We start from the raw sequence: 13,583 nt of genomic DNA, 5'->3' as shown, positions 1-13,583 counted from the left end.
AGATACTTAATCGGACAGCAGGTCACTTGCTCCAGTGAGCTGTACGTTTTCAATGTCTCGCTGAGTGACCAGATGGATGCTGCTCCTTGTGCCTGCCTGCGAGGACTGACTGTGCCACTTTGTGTGTGTGTGTGTGTGTGTGTGTGTGTGTGTATGAGTGTATCATATAGACCAAACGAGCCAAATCTTCCTGTTCCTCCTCCATCCCACTGTTCCTTCTCCATCACACTGTTCCTCCTCCATCACACTGTTCCTCCTCCATCCCACTGTTTCTTCACAGGCAAAGATCAAGGAAGACAAAGCCCTTTCATGTGATGTTTTTCAGCACTGTCACTCGAGGCTAACTCAGGTCCATTCCTCAAAGGTACATCCTACGAGGGCCTTGCCACTTAAACTCCAGGTAGGTAGAAGCCTAAGTGCTGCAATGAAGTTCAATCACATCTTCTCTTTGCATGTGGTCAATTCCCGAAGACGCGGGTTGCAGTGTGAGCCTCCGAACCTATCATCACTAACACTGTGGGCATCCCTCCACCACACTGCCAATGTGTCGTGAGTCTGTGGTGGCAGCCCTCGCCATTATGAGTCCCCCTACCACATGTGAAGCCCTTTTGGGTAATATAAACAGGTACATAGTTAGGTGTAACGGTGTGTTCATATAAGTACATTCATTTATTCACTTATTCCTCCATCCATTCATGAGCCATGACTATCAAACATGGCTTGGCCAGCTTGACTGTTCATGAAGAGAAGTACTGTGTGTTTGGTACGCCACATGTGAGCATCTATTGCTAACAAGATCACTAAATGGCTGTGTGCTGATGCGGCAGCCCCATACCGGAACAATATCTGGGACGTCTTCATGCTAGATCAGGGCCAGATCTGTTCTTACGTGAGAAGAAAGCAGGTGTTTTTTGTTAAATATGTTACACTTCATGGCTTTCATTTTTCCTTACTTACAGCAGATTTGCTAATATATAATGCAAAGCAAACTAGTTATGTGATGTAGTAAAGGTTGGCTTCCAAAAAAGGATACCACAAGTCTGTAATGGTATATTCAGCTCTGTGTTAAAAAGTTAAGTACATACACTGTGTCATTTATATAGCCGTTACATTGATGCGAAGTAAAACACCAATCAGAATTGCTCCAAAACAAATAAAAGGCCGACCATTGTGTTATATACTTGGATAGGTTTGTATCAAACATTAACACAAGACTTCAAGTTTTGATATTTCTATTTTGATTGTATATGGTCCTGTGAAAGAGAGAGTCCCACTACCCATCCTGGATATGCAGTTGGTCCCTGCTGCTCTGGGACTAAAGACCCCATGAAAAGCTTTCACAGCATAACATTGTAAACTGTATTGCCAAGAGACACCACAATGGCATGGTTCCCTCAGCCGCAACTAGGCTGTTATTGTTTGAATGCCTTTCAGGGGGTTAGCCTACTAAGGCCAGTACTCCCTTAGGAGGGACGGACATCGGTTTACCAATTACCACGCAAATTCACTTGAGATGTACATGTCAAACAGTACAGTAGAGATTATTGAAATGCCACAAGCAGTTCACCATTATACAAATTCAGACACAACTAGATGCTTTTAAATTGTAGAGTCGTTGAAGGCCTTGTTGCATGAAGCATATAGTAAAACCACTACAGGAAATACGTTAGGAAAGAGGCTTCATAGTCATCTCCACCACCAAAACAGGACAAGGCCTCAATTTGAAAAAGGCAAGACAACATTTGATTAAAAAAAAAACAAATCCGTCCTTTATTGCAGTCAACATGTAGAGGCAAAAAGTCCAGACAGTGACTCAGGTCATTGTGACCAGAGGAGCAGTCGAATCAGACTTCAGTCGTAGGGGATACTACAGGGAGAAGAAACAAAAACCTTTTTAATTGCACATTTATTGTTTGAAATCCTACGGTATGCCACTGCTCCAGGCAGAGCTGTTCAACTTCAACCAAACAAACATTTGTGACTACAGGTATAGATAGATTTGTTAGAGACCTGCCAGGCTGCATTTTAAACATTAACGAGTGACCATGCCAAACCACAACACTCAAAGTTCCTAGACCCTTGCACTGCATCAGATTCCTTGTTAATACATTTTTAAGAGCAAACAGTTTGAACCATCCAAGTGGTTCCTTGTATAATCATAACTCCCTTACCAGTAGTTCCAGTTTGGGCAGCCACAGCACCCTCACTTGCATCATCTTGCAATTACACCCAAATAGAAAGCGACACTGTCAAAAGGGGGGCGCAAACATTCAAAGTGTTCCATCAAAACAGACATGCACTGATGCAGACCGGTAGCTGCAGTGTGGTCAGATGTAGTTGGGGGATTTGGTGTTGGGGTGGTAGCCACAGCATCTTCACTTGCTCCAACTTAGGATAACCATACAAAAGTGAACATTTAACCAACACAATCAAGACTCAACAGAACCCATAAATATCGTTAAAAGGAAACCTCACCACCAGCTTCAGTAGGGGCAAATGTGGTCTGGTTGTGGGGATTGGGTGTTGTGGCGACAACCACATCATCACTTTGGCGGTCCACAGCATCTTCACTGGCTCCATCTTGGGATTCCACATGAGTGAGGGGGCCAGAGAGAAGCCAAGGGACACACTTACACATTTTATACAAAAACCAAACTTGCAGAAAACCACACAAAAACTAAAAAGAAACACCCTACCAGTAACTTCAGTTTGTGCAGAAGTTGTCTGGTTGTGTGGATTAGGTGCTGGGGTAGTAGCCAGAGCATCTTCACTTGCACCACCTTAGGATAAACATACAAGAGTCAACATTTAACCAACACAATCAAGACTCGACAGAACCCATACATTTCACAAAAGAAAACCTCACCACCAGCTTCAGTATGGGCAGAGGTGGTCTGGTTGTGGGGAACGGGTGTTGTGGTGACAACCACATCATCACTTTGGCGGTCAACTGCAGAGGCCTTAAAGTTCACATCTCTCTTCGGAAAACCGAATGCTGTTCAAAGGAAGACAAAACGACGAGTGACTATTTCAGACAGAATTTCAAGATAAAACACAACTAACAGAAACAAGGGGAAAACTTACCATTACAGACACAAGCAATGAGGACACACACAACCACCTTTGCAAATGAAGCCATGTTTAACAAGCAATAAACAACAACGGAAAGGATAACTCCACGGAAACATTAACGCAGTCTTATAAAGGCACGACGCCCTCGTTCAATAATAACCAGGGTCACGTGAGTTACAGGTGTGCATCGTTTAGCGAGGCAGCCCGTTGTCTCTGCACAACAGGGAAGCATAGCTCATTTGGGCATGGTTTCGCGTATTATCTTTCAAAGCAGCTGTGTATCACCATCAATTCGGCTTCATTTTCAGTCAAAGACTGTTTGGCATCTGTCGGCAATGACCGCTTAAGAGGTTTCTTATCGTCGGTGTTGCCTGAAATGTGTATTGGATAAGTCATTATTTATTGTAGGTTATCCGAAACGACGACACTCTGATTTGAACTTTAATGCTAAAAGCATTCACTAAGCATACTCTGACTATGACTATGCCATGAATTATTGGTCTATTTTAGTCACTATACTAAAAATCTTTGCTGGCATGTGTTGCCTGTCTCTCCTCTTGCAGAGGTTCGCGGAACTTTGCAGTGACTTTGTTAAATGTGAATGCCATTTCTTTATCGATTACGTTTTAATCTGAAATTGTTACGGATTTCATTTGTGAAAGAGACTATTTACTTAGTGACCAGATTTTCAGATTTGCAAACTAACTGAATTGTTGCCCCCATGAACATGTCAGGTGACGCTCAGTAGCCTATATGATCTTCTATACGCGACTTCTCTAAAAAAACACACACACACATAACTACATAATTAACGTTCTGTCTAATCAAACTCAGACCAATTTCAGATCTGTTACGGGAGCTGACAGTAATAACGTGAGGTTACCGTGTGCTTTGAAGAACTACTGAAACGCGAACACTCAATTTGCAGAAGTTTGGACTCTCTCTGACTCTGTAGTTGAAGAGTGTGATAACACAGCGTGACTGTCACACCCGCTGTAAACAAAGTTTCTCTTCTTGCAGGAAAAATGCGGCGGCTTACTTTTAGTTTTGTTCTACTGTACTTCACAGTATGCCTATCCGAAAATGTGGCAAGTCCAATTCAGGCCTTTGTCATTCCCCACAGTCATATGGATGTTGGCTGGGTGTACACTGTTCAGGTAACAAAAGTCTTTGCTAGTGCAATTTAGACCCATCAACGGCATCATCGTCTGTCCAGTGTTCTAGCTGGTTAGCATGCTTTATAACAACACTAAATGCCTTTTTCAGTTAACAAACTCTTTTTGTATTTAGGAGAGTATGCATGCCTACGCTGCAAATGTCTATACCACCGTGGTAGAGGAACTGTCGCGAGTGAAGCATCGGAAGTTCATCGCTGTAGAGCAAGAGTTCTTCCGCATTTGGTGGGACACAGTGGCCAGCGGACAACATAAGAAACAAGTATAAGTCAATCTGTTGAGTCTCTAATGAAACATGTGACCCCCATGGTCCTGTTTTGACTTGCTGGCCGTTGAAATAGTCCATGTGGCCTCTTCTCAGACTGCCGTAGTGGCTGCCTAATCAGACCTCTACTAACAACATCTATGCTAATCCTTTTAAGGTTAGACAGCTTTTACGAGACGGTCGTCTGGAGTTCATTATTGGAGGCCAGGTGATGCACGATGAGGCTGTCACGGATCTAGACGACGCCATCCTTCAACTGACAGGTAAGGTGAGGTCGATCCTGAACAAATATCAATCAGCAGGGCTACATAGGTAGGTCCAATTATCTCTGTTAAGCTAGTTTCATCTATTCCAGATTTTACAACATGCAAGTAAAGCACACACTATATAGGTCTTCACATACGGTACATTCAGTAAACATTTGTGTCCATACACATACTGATATTCATTCACTTTTAGTAACTGCTCCACAGTTTGACTTGCAGAACAGTTCATGTAAATATTGTATTCGTTTTGTATCTATAAACCACACTTACTACTTACCTTCAGAGGGCCATGGCTTCCTTTATGAGACCTTTGGAGTTCGGCCACGCTTCTCATGGCACGTCGACCCATTTGGGGCATCCGCCACCACGCCCGTCCTTTTCGCCCTAGCAGGATTCCACGCACACCTCATATCACGCATTGACTATGACCTCAAAAGCAACATGCAGAAAAACAAGGTATCATTATCATGAAGCCTTCTGTGACGTCGAAGACTCTGTGAGGTTATTATTGTTATGCATTGATTGATGATGAATGGAAAACTGGTGCCAACGGATCATTTTTAGTCAAGCACAGAGTTCTAGAAAACTTAACACCTCTTGTAGACCCAATGCAAAAATACTAAAGTATGACTCGCCATCTCACTGATACAGTTATCACGTGTGGTCCCCTGTGTGTTGGCAGCCATGTTGTTTCCCAGTTGTACTGACTGAATATTGTTTCGGGTCCATTCCAATCCACTCAAGCACTCACGGATGTTCCCCTTGTTACTTTGGAGAATCCCTTTACCTTCTTTAAAGGCATGCTGATTGGTCAAATTTGCTTCTTCAAGGGATGACACCTTCAGAGAAATTGTTCCCTTCAATGAATCACGGATCTGACTGCTAGTGAATGCTATTGTAATGCCTGTATGACACGTATATTCAAATATTCAAATTCGAGTTAAGAGAAGCTGGATACAGAGTTAAGTGGAATGCAACATTTGTGTACTGTGTTTCTCCAGGGGCTGCAGTTTGTGTGGAGAGGTTCCCCTTCTTTAGGTGAGAAGCAAGAGATCTTCACCCACACCATGGACCAGTTCAGCTACTGCACCCCGTCCTACCTACCCTTCTCCAACATGTAATTACAGTGTCTGACTTACCAACGCCTTACAATTACGTCAACTTTCAGTGATTATAAACACATTAAACACAGCCATGCAACAGCCAATTAGCCTAATAATGTAGGAAAACTGGCTGAAGAGGAGTGTTGTAGCTTCATTGTTTTCAGATGTGTAACTAAGCTAATGTAAGGCATGTTTGTGTAGATAAGAGTAATGTAATGTAATGTAATGCAATGTCTTAATAGGTCAGGATTCAGGTATTTTATTCTGAGTAACGTAACATGTCTTCATAGGTCAGGATTCTACTGGAATGGTGTGGCGTTGTTCCCTGATCCCCCTAAAGATGGAGTCTACCCCAACATGAGCGTACCCGTCTTAGATAGCACTTTGGAACCTTATGCCCAGACCATGGTGGACAACATTAAACAGAGGGCTCAGTGGTTCAGGACCAACCATTTGCTCTGGCCTTGGGTCTGTTAACTTCCATGATCTATATTAGATCCTTACTCAGCTATACATGTGTGATGCGATGTTTCTCTTTATTTAATGCAATGAACATTTGGCTTCAGTCTAAAACTAAATTCTACATTTCACAGGGCTGTGATAAGCAGTTCTACAATTCGTCAGTCCAGTTCTCCAACATGGACGTTTTGGTGGATTACATTAACCAGCACAGCGACAAGTTCGGAGTAACAGTTCAGTATGCCACCCTCAGCGAGTACTTCCAAGCTGTCCACCAGTCAAACCTCACCTGGGAAGTGAGAGGAGATCAGGATTTCCTACCATACTCTACTGGTTAGAGGGCTTTGAGATCCCTGCGTATGAATCTTTTACCGATTAGCTCTTTCATTGCTTGACTGCTGAATGTGTCTTTCTATTATAGAACCATTTCAGGCCTGGACAGGATTCTATGCCTCCAGGAACATTCTGAAGGGGGTGGCAAGGAAAGCCAGCTCCCAGCTTCACGCTGTAGAAACTCTCTTTGTTCGGTATCACATATCTTATCCAGAAGGACCAGTGACAACAGATTGGGCCCTAGAAAAGCTGAGGGCCTTAAGATGGGCTGTCTCAGAGGTACAGAGTTTTTTAAATGTGTGTGTGGTTTTTTGAATATTATGTTTTTTTTTATTATGCAAAAACGATGTCTTGCTGAATTTGGCTTTGCCTTATCAGGTTCAGCACCATGATGGCATCACTGGGACAGAATCACCAAAGGTCGCTGACATGTATATGGAGCATCTCACCCAAGGCATGATGGGAGTTGAGGAGCTGCTGGCGGCCATTTTTCTTTTACCTCAGTCCCTTGGTACTTTTCAGAACATGCATAAACTCCAGCCAGGTAACAGACACAGTTCTGCAATTTTCCTAATGCTCTTTCCATGTGAATGAATGGCAGTATTTTGTCTTCGTTTGATAAGAAATGTTAATTATTGTGTGTATGATTATGATCACTGTTGATCACTACGATCACCCTTTTTTTGGTTTCCCTTCTTAAGATCTCTCAAAAGACCTTGAGCAGCACATTATTGTCTACAATCCTCTGGCCTGGAACATCACCACTTACATCAACCTCACAGTTACATTCCCAATGGCTCTGGTGTTCGATGAGTCTGGAAAGGCAGTTCTGGCACAGGTACTGAATCGTATTGACAGAAAAGCATAGTATCAACCAAAAAATGAAGAGTTAAGTGTTTCTTTTACATACACACACACACACACACACAGGGTTGGGAAGGTTACATTTGAAATGTAATAAGGTACAGATTACTTGCCCTGTTAAAAACAAGAGGACCAATCAAACTATGTATATGTATTTAACAATCTTATGAGGTTAAAATTATTGAGTTTGATCATAAACCTCATGGCATATGCATTCATTCATCCTCAGATCCAAGAAAAAGCTAATTCCACCTCAGAATATGACCTTTTCATTGTGGCTGAGCTGGGAGGGCTCCAGTTCCGGAAATATCTCATCAAGTTCTCCTCGTGTCCGGGCTCCACCAGGTGTGGCATGACTTACACGGCGAAATTGGTGAAATTCGGCAGACGGAACATCAACCAGTGGAGAAGGACGGGCAGGAAACTCCTGCCCATCTTCAGCGACTGTCATAAACTGTTGTTTGACCAGGAGACAAACCTGCTACACAGCATCACGGACAGGTAGGGATGGTGTGATGGAATGCCGTCACTAGCGTGAAGCGCATCCTCCTTAAGGGGGAGGGCAGTGTGACGGAGTGCCGTCATCACATTTGAATATGGGTTCTGACTGCCATACCAACAAGGCTGGCTCTTTGGTATTGCGGTCACGGCGCAGGTTTGGTACCCTGTAGACCAAGGTTCAGTGGTCGGCGTGACTGCGGGCGGCGTGACTGCTCTTCTCCCTTCGCTTGATGGATAAGAATGGATAGGAGTGTTGCACGGGGGTTTGAGATTTGGTGTCTTAATGTAGGGTGAATGATATAGGACGATTACATTCTGGTCACTGCAAAACCTACTAAGTCTAGTTCGATCCACAACATAAGAAGTCTTTTTCAGAACTTTACAGATTGCTCTTTCATGTTTTGTCAAAAGGTATATTCTTTCTAAATTTAAGTCAGTTAGCAGAAGTCTTTAATGACACTATAACTAATTTGTACTCCCTTGGTTCAGCACCATCAATTTGGCTCAGCATAATCTATTCATGGAACTGGGGCTCCTATTGTGCTCTTAGATAATGATGGATAATGATGGCTGGTGGTTGGTAATGACTACACAGGATAACCAGATGCCTTTGTGGTGCTTTATAATCCCATTAGGCACAAGCAAAGAAAAGTGAGGATAACGCAGGACTTCTGGGAGTATGAGTCCAATGGAGACGTGCACAAAGGCCCAATCTCAGACAATTACATCTTCAGCACCAACACCTCTGCTGTGCCTGCCTACAAAGCCGTCTCCATGGAGATCATTCCTGGCAAGGTCATCTCGGAGATCCGACAGTACTTTTATAGGTGGGTCAGACTTATATGTCCCATCTTAACTTCTTTAAGTGAAAGAAGTGAAATCTCTATTTCGCATGGTCAAGCTCTACGGTGGTTAATGTAAATGTCTTCAATATCTTCAGTGTCTGCTGAAAGTCATATTGGATTAACTTCATTGTGTGCTGAAAGTCATATTGTATTAACTTGTGTTGAATGTCATGATGTTGGATTAGTAACCCAGAAGAAGCAACTCATTTAACCACTGGGAAATGTAGGCTTTTTAAATTATACAAATATATCTGTTATCTTCCCAGAGATTTGAAGGACGAAGACTATGCTTACTCTGTGGTCACCAGAGTTCCCACCGGCCTGAAGGACAAGCACCTTTGCCAAAGGCTGGAACAGAGGTACTCAGTGGGCCCCCTAGTGGTCAACCGAGAGGTTGTCCTGATGACCAGAACCGGTCTGAAAAATAACAGAACCATCTTTACTGACAACAATGGCTATCAGATGATGAAGAGGACATATAAGGCCTTTGCCAACAACTCTATCCCCAGGGTGAGTTAGACAAGAAAAATATACTATCCATATAAACAGGATAGACTTTAATGCCTGTCATTTTATGGATTATAAATAGATAAATGTGCCTTGAGAGAGTGAGTCCCCAGAGTATGGTTTAGAGCAGTGCATAATAATCTGTCTGTAAGGATTGCGTGCTCCTTTGTCCTTGTAGAACTACTATCCAGTGGTGCGAACGGCCTACATTGAGGATGATTCCAGCAGACTTGTTGTCCTCACTGAACGAGCCCATGGGGTGTCCAGTCAAAGCGACGGCCAGCTGGAGGTCACACTCGCATACACACTCAGACACAGCTGACACACATTCACAAACACACAACACACAAACATGCTCAGAAGCATGCAATTACATACTAACATCCACTCCCACAGACTTAAAAACACAGCCAGTTTCATTGCCTTATGCACATACAAACACACACACACACACAGACCTTTATATTTGTCCACCAAATACAACCACTGAAGTCTCTCTCTTCACTATTCTCTTGTTCTTCTCATACTCATGCATATAATATGTCGGCCTTTCAGGTGATGCTGCACAGGCGTCTGTGGAATAACCAGGAGTGGAATCGCGGGTACAACCTGACCCTGAATGACTCCTCCGTGGTCCAGCCAGTCCTGTGGCTAATGCTGGGGTCGGCAGCCGCAACTGCATCACTCTACCATCGGGAGGCGCTAGAGCTTCAGCACAGGCCTGTGGTTATGGCCATAGGTAGACCACGTAAGCACTATCTCATTCTCTCCGTGCGCACACATAATATGATACTCTTCATCGACACGTGAGATTTCTCTCTCTCTCTCTCTCTCTCTCTCTCTCTCTCTCTTTATATCCTTTTCTCCCTCGTTCTAGGGCATAGGTAACTATCTACCTGGATAGATAAATGTAATATTCCTTGATTCAAACGGTACGTGTGTGCATAAAATATGTTAAATGCAGAATAACAGGAGAATCAGAACAAGTCAAAAATTCACAAGGCTGTCTAGGTGTTACTTTACATAAAAACAAAGACAAATAAACAGGGAAGAATAATGGGAAAAGGGAAAAAATATTGGTAACACACACAGCAACCGACATATAACTATTTTTAAATCTCTAAATATAACATATAAACCTATTTCTAAATCTCTAAATATGACATAGAAAACTATCTCTAAATATAACATAAAAGAATATTTCTAAACCTCTAAATATAACATAGAAAACTATTTCTAGACAGGTGTGACTGCACTCATAAAGCCTTATGATGCTGTTGTATAAACGCTACACGGCTATTATCATGAAACCTTGTAAGGAGTTACATAGGCTTTATAAAGAATATTTGGTGAATAAACAGTATTTAACATATGGCGAAGTTATCATCAGTGCCATTATCAAGAGGTAAAAAGAAACTTTATTATGAATTCTGATACTTGTAAGGGCTTATACTATAACATCATAAGGCTTTATGAGTGCTGTCATTACTATGTATCAAATCAAATCAAATCAAACTTTATTTGTACGGCGCATTTCATACAAGGAAGTAACACAATGCGCCTCACAGTAGGAAAGAAAATGGGGGGGGGGGGGGTTTACAAACACTTGTAAAAAAAAAAAACACACAGATTTTCAAGAGATAAATGAATAAAATAAAATAAACGTACTAACCGCACTGGCACCGTAAAGGACTACTCAGCACGGTCATCGTCAAACTAAGCTGCTGGGGGGGGGGGGGTTACAAACACTTGTAAAGAGACACAGATAAGTAAATAAATAAATAAATGTTACATTAATGTTAAATAAATACATTTTACAAGTTACAAAACACTTATAAAAAGACACAGATTTTGCCAGAGATAAATGAACAGGAAATTACGTACTAACCGCACTGGCACCATAAAGGACTGCTCAGCACAGTTATCGTCAAACTAAGAGACAGCTGCTGGGGGGGGGGGGGGTACAAATACTTGAAAAGAGACAGAAATAAGTAAATAAATAAATGTTCCATAAATGTTAAATACATTTTACAGTGAGTGATAAGCGAGATCAAAGAGGTATGTCTTAAGTTCATGTTTAAAGGTTTCAACCGTTTCGGCCATTCTTAGGTATTCTGGCAGAGTGTTCCAAAGGTTGGGGGCATAGAAACTAAAAGCTGCTTCCCCATGTCTCTTTGTCCTGGCTTTTGGAACTGTTAGAAGTTCAGTGCCGGAGGACCTCAGGGATCTACTGGGTGTGTACCTTGAGAGCATGTCTGTTATATATTCAGGTGCATGACTATGTATGAATAATTGTATAGACTTTTTATGAATATTTATAATCCTTTATGAATCCATTTATAATGCTTTGTTAATACTGGGTTTAAGTAAAGTGTTACCAAAATATCACCCAAGGCACACAGAAGAGTGACACATTTAGAAAATCTTTAGTAATCACAATGGATCCAGACGTCTTAAAACCCTGGGGCCCAGACCATCGCTTGTCATAGGCGTCATCCATCTTCCATCTGCTTTCAGAGAAGCCATGGAAGCAACAGGAGCCATGGACCAGTCCGCCTGTTCGGCCTGTGGTGCTGCCCAGTAACCTTCACCTGCAGACCCTCAGTGTCCCAGGCTGGGCTTACAGCCCCAACCACACGAAGAACCAGCAAAACATGGAGCCAGGTAGGTGTGAGTTTTACAAGCAATCAAATGCCCTTGTCCAGAGACCGACCATATATTTTTTTCATATAATATTCCATATAATATTTCCCTAAAAACAATGCAAAGTCATGGAATTTCTGCTTGTATTGCTTTTATTATGAAATTACCACAATCTTAACTGCAATGTTTGAGAATTCCTGCAGCAAATTCAGTCACTTTTCGCTGCAACAATCACAACAAACCCTTGCAAGGTCCTGGTGGGACTGTTCGGTATTCAATATCATTTGTTCTTTAAAATGTATAGGGTATACATCTGTACATTAAGGATGTATGCATTATCTATACACTCTGTATGTATGCAGGTAAAAATCAGCCAGTGCCTGATTACAACCGGATATTGCTGAGGATCATGCACCTCTATGAAACTGGCGAGGACCCAGAGCTCTCCAAGCCCACCACCATAAACCTAAAGGTGTGTGTGTGTGTGTGTGTGTGTGGTTTCATCAGAGATCAAATGAGTCACCTTAAAAAAGGGTGTATGCCTCTCATATCCATGTTGTGTCCCAACAGGAGGTCTTGCAGGGCATTGGTGAGGTGAAGGAGGTGAGGGAGCGCTCTCTCACAGGAACCTGGGATATCTCAGACCTTCAGAGGTGGAAGTGGGAGACTTCTGGAGAAATAGATAAAAATGGTAAGATTCTCTCAACTAAAGTACAAAATCAGCACAACAGGTTAGCCCACATCGGTGAAATCTTTGAAAGGACATGTGACAGGGAATCCGAGTAGTTCATGTTGTATTCTTTATTTGCTGTAGAAAAGGATAGAACTGTCAGCATGTCTATTCTGAATATTGTTTTATGAATAACTTTTATTAATGCTTTGCAGATGGAGTAAGAAACTTTGATGGTGTGACCAAGGACTTCAGTGTAACCATATCACCCAAGGAGATCAGAACCTTCTTTATCCACTTTAAATAGACTGCACATGTTTGTTTTGTCATCTTCTGAGAAGATTGCTGATATATTGCACTTTAGATGTGGATATAAAAATTCACTCTTTTCTGATTAACACTTGAGGTAGTTTTTTGTCAATTCTTGTCAAGATCTTGTCAATTTAGACTCTCATCGATTTTGTATTCGGTCTTTTTCTGTCAATTTTGAAATCTGTTTTTACAATAAATGTAAATAAGTGCTGCAGTAAATTAAAAAATGTTTGACACAACAGTTACACAACAGTAAAAGTCCTGATTTGCCTCTCAAACTCTCAGTAATACCATCAACACAGAAATTGCTGTGGCATTGACGACCCAGTCTATAACAAAAAAAAAATGTATATAGTGTTTTGAGAAATATTTCATTGTGCATCTGTGACTCAGATTGCATGAATCCATACCATAACCATTCATAACCCCTTTTAGTGCACTTTGGTGAGTCTATGTTGAGTGTGTACCTGCATGTCCATCTGTGACATTTCTGTAAACGCAATAAATGCTAAAGCTAATTGCCAAGTGCTCACCCCTTATTCTGTGGTGTCGTCTGAAAACTTCTAAA

General features: G+C 41.9%; 1 protein-coding gene across 1 annotated transcript; it reads left to right on the top strand.

Moving 5' to 3' along the window:
* Positions 1-4,000: 4,000 nt before the first annotated feature.
* Positions 4,001-13,256, top strand: man2b2 (mannosidase, alpha, class 2B, member 2). Its single transcript, XM_012840180.3, has 19 exons — positions 4,001-4,229; positions 4,363-4,509; positions 4,670-4,775; positions 5,062-5,234; positions 5,780-5,895; positions 6,172-6,349; positions 6,475-6,673; positions 6,762-6,952; positions 7,052-7,217; positions 7,375-7,511; positions 7,767-8,038; positions 8,674-8,865; positions 9,150-9,393; positions 9,569-9,679; positions 9,946-10,138; positions 11,908-12,054; positions 12,396-12,505; positions 12,604-12,724; positions 12,919-13,256. Exons 1-19 carry the CDS (start codon positions 4,098-4,100, stop codon positions 13,008-13,010), a joined length of 3,027 nt encoding a protein of 1,008 aa, XP_012695634.2. The 5' UTR covers positions 4,001-4,097; the 3' UTR covers positions 13,011-13,256.
* The last annotated feature ends 327 nt before the right edge of the window (positions 13,257-13,583 follow it).

The sequence above is a fragment of the Clupea harengus genome, chromosome 18 (genome assembly GCF_900700415.2).
Source record: "Clupea harengus chromosome 18, Ch_v2.0.2, whole genome shotgun sequence".
Taxonomy (NCBI): domain Eukaryota; kingdom Metazoa; phylum Chordata; class Actinopteri; order Clupeiformes; family Clupeidae; genus Clupea; species Clupea harengus.
This window is presented reverse-complemented; position numbering and strand designations above follow the sequence as displayed.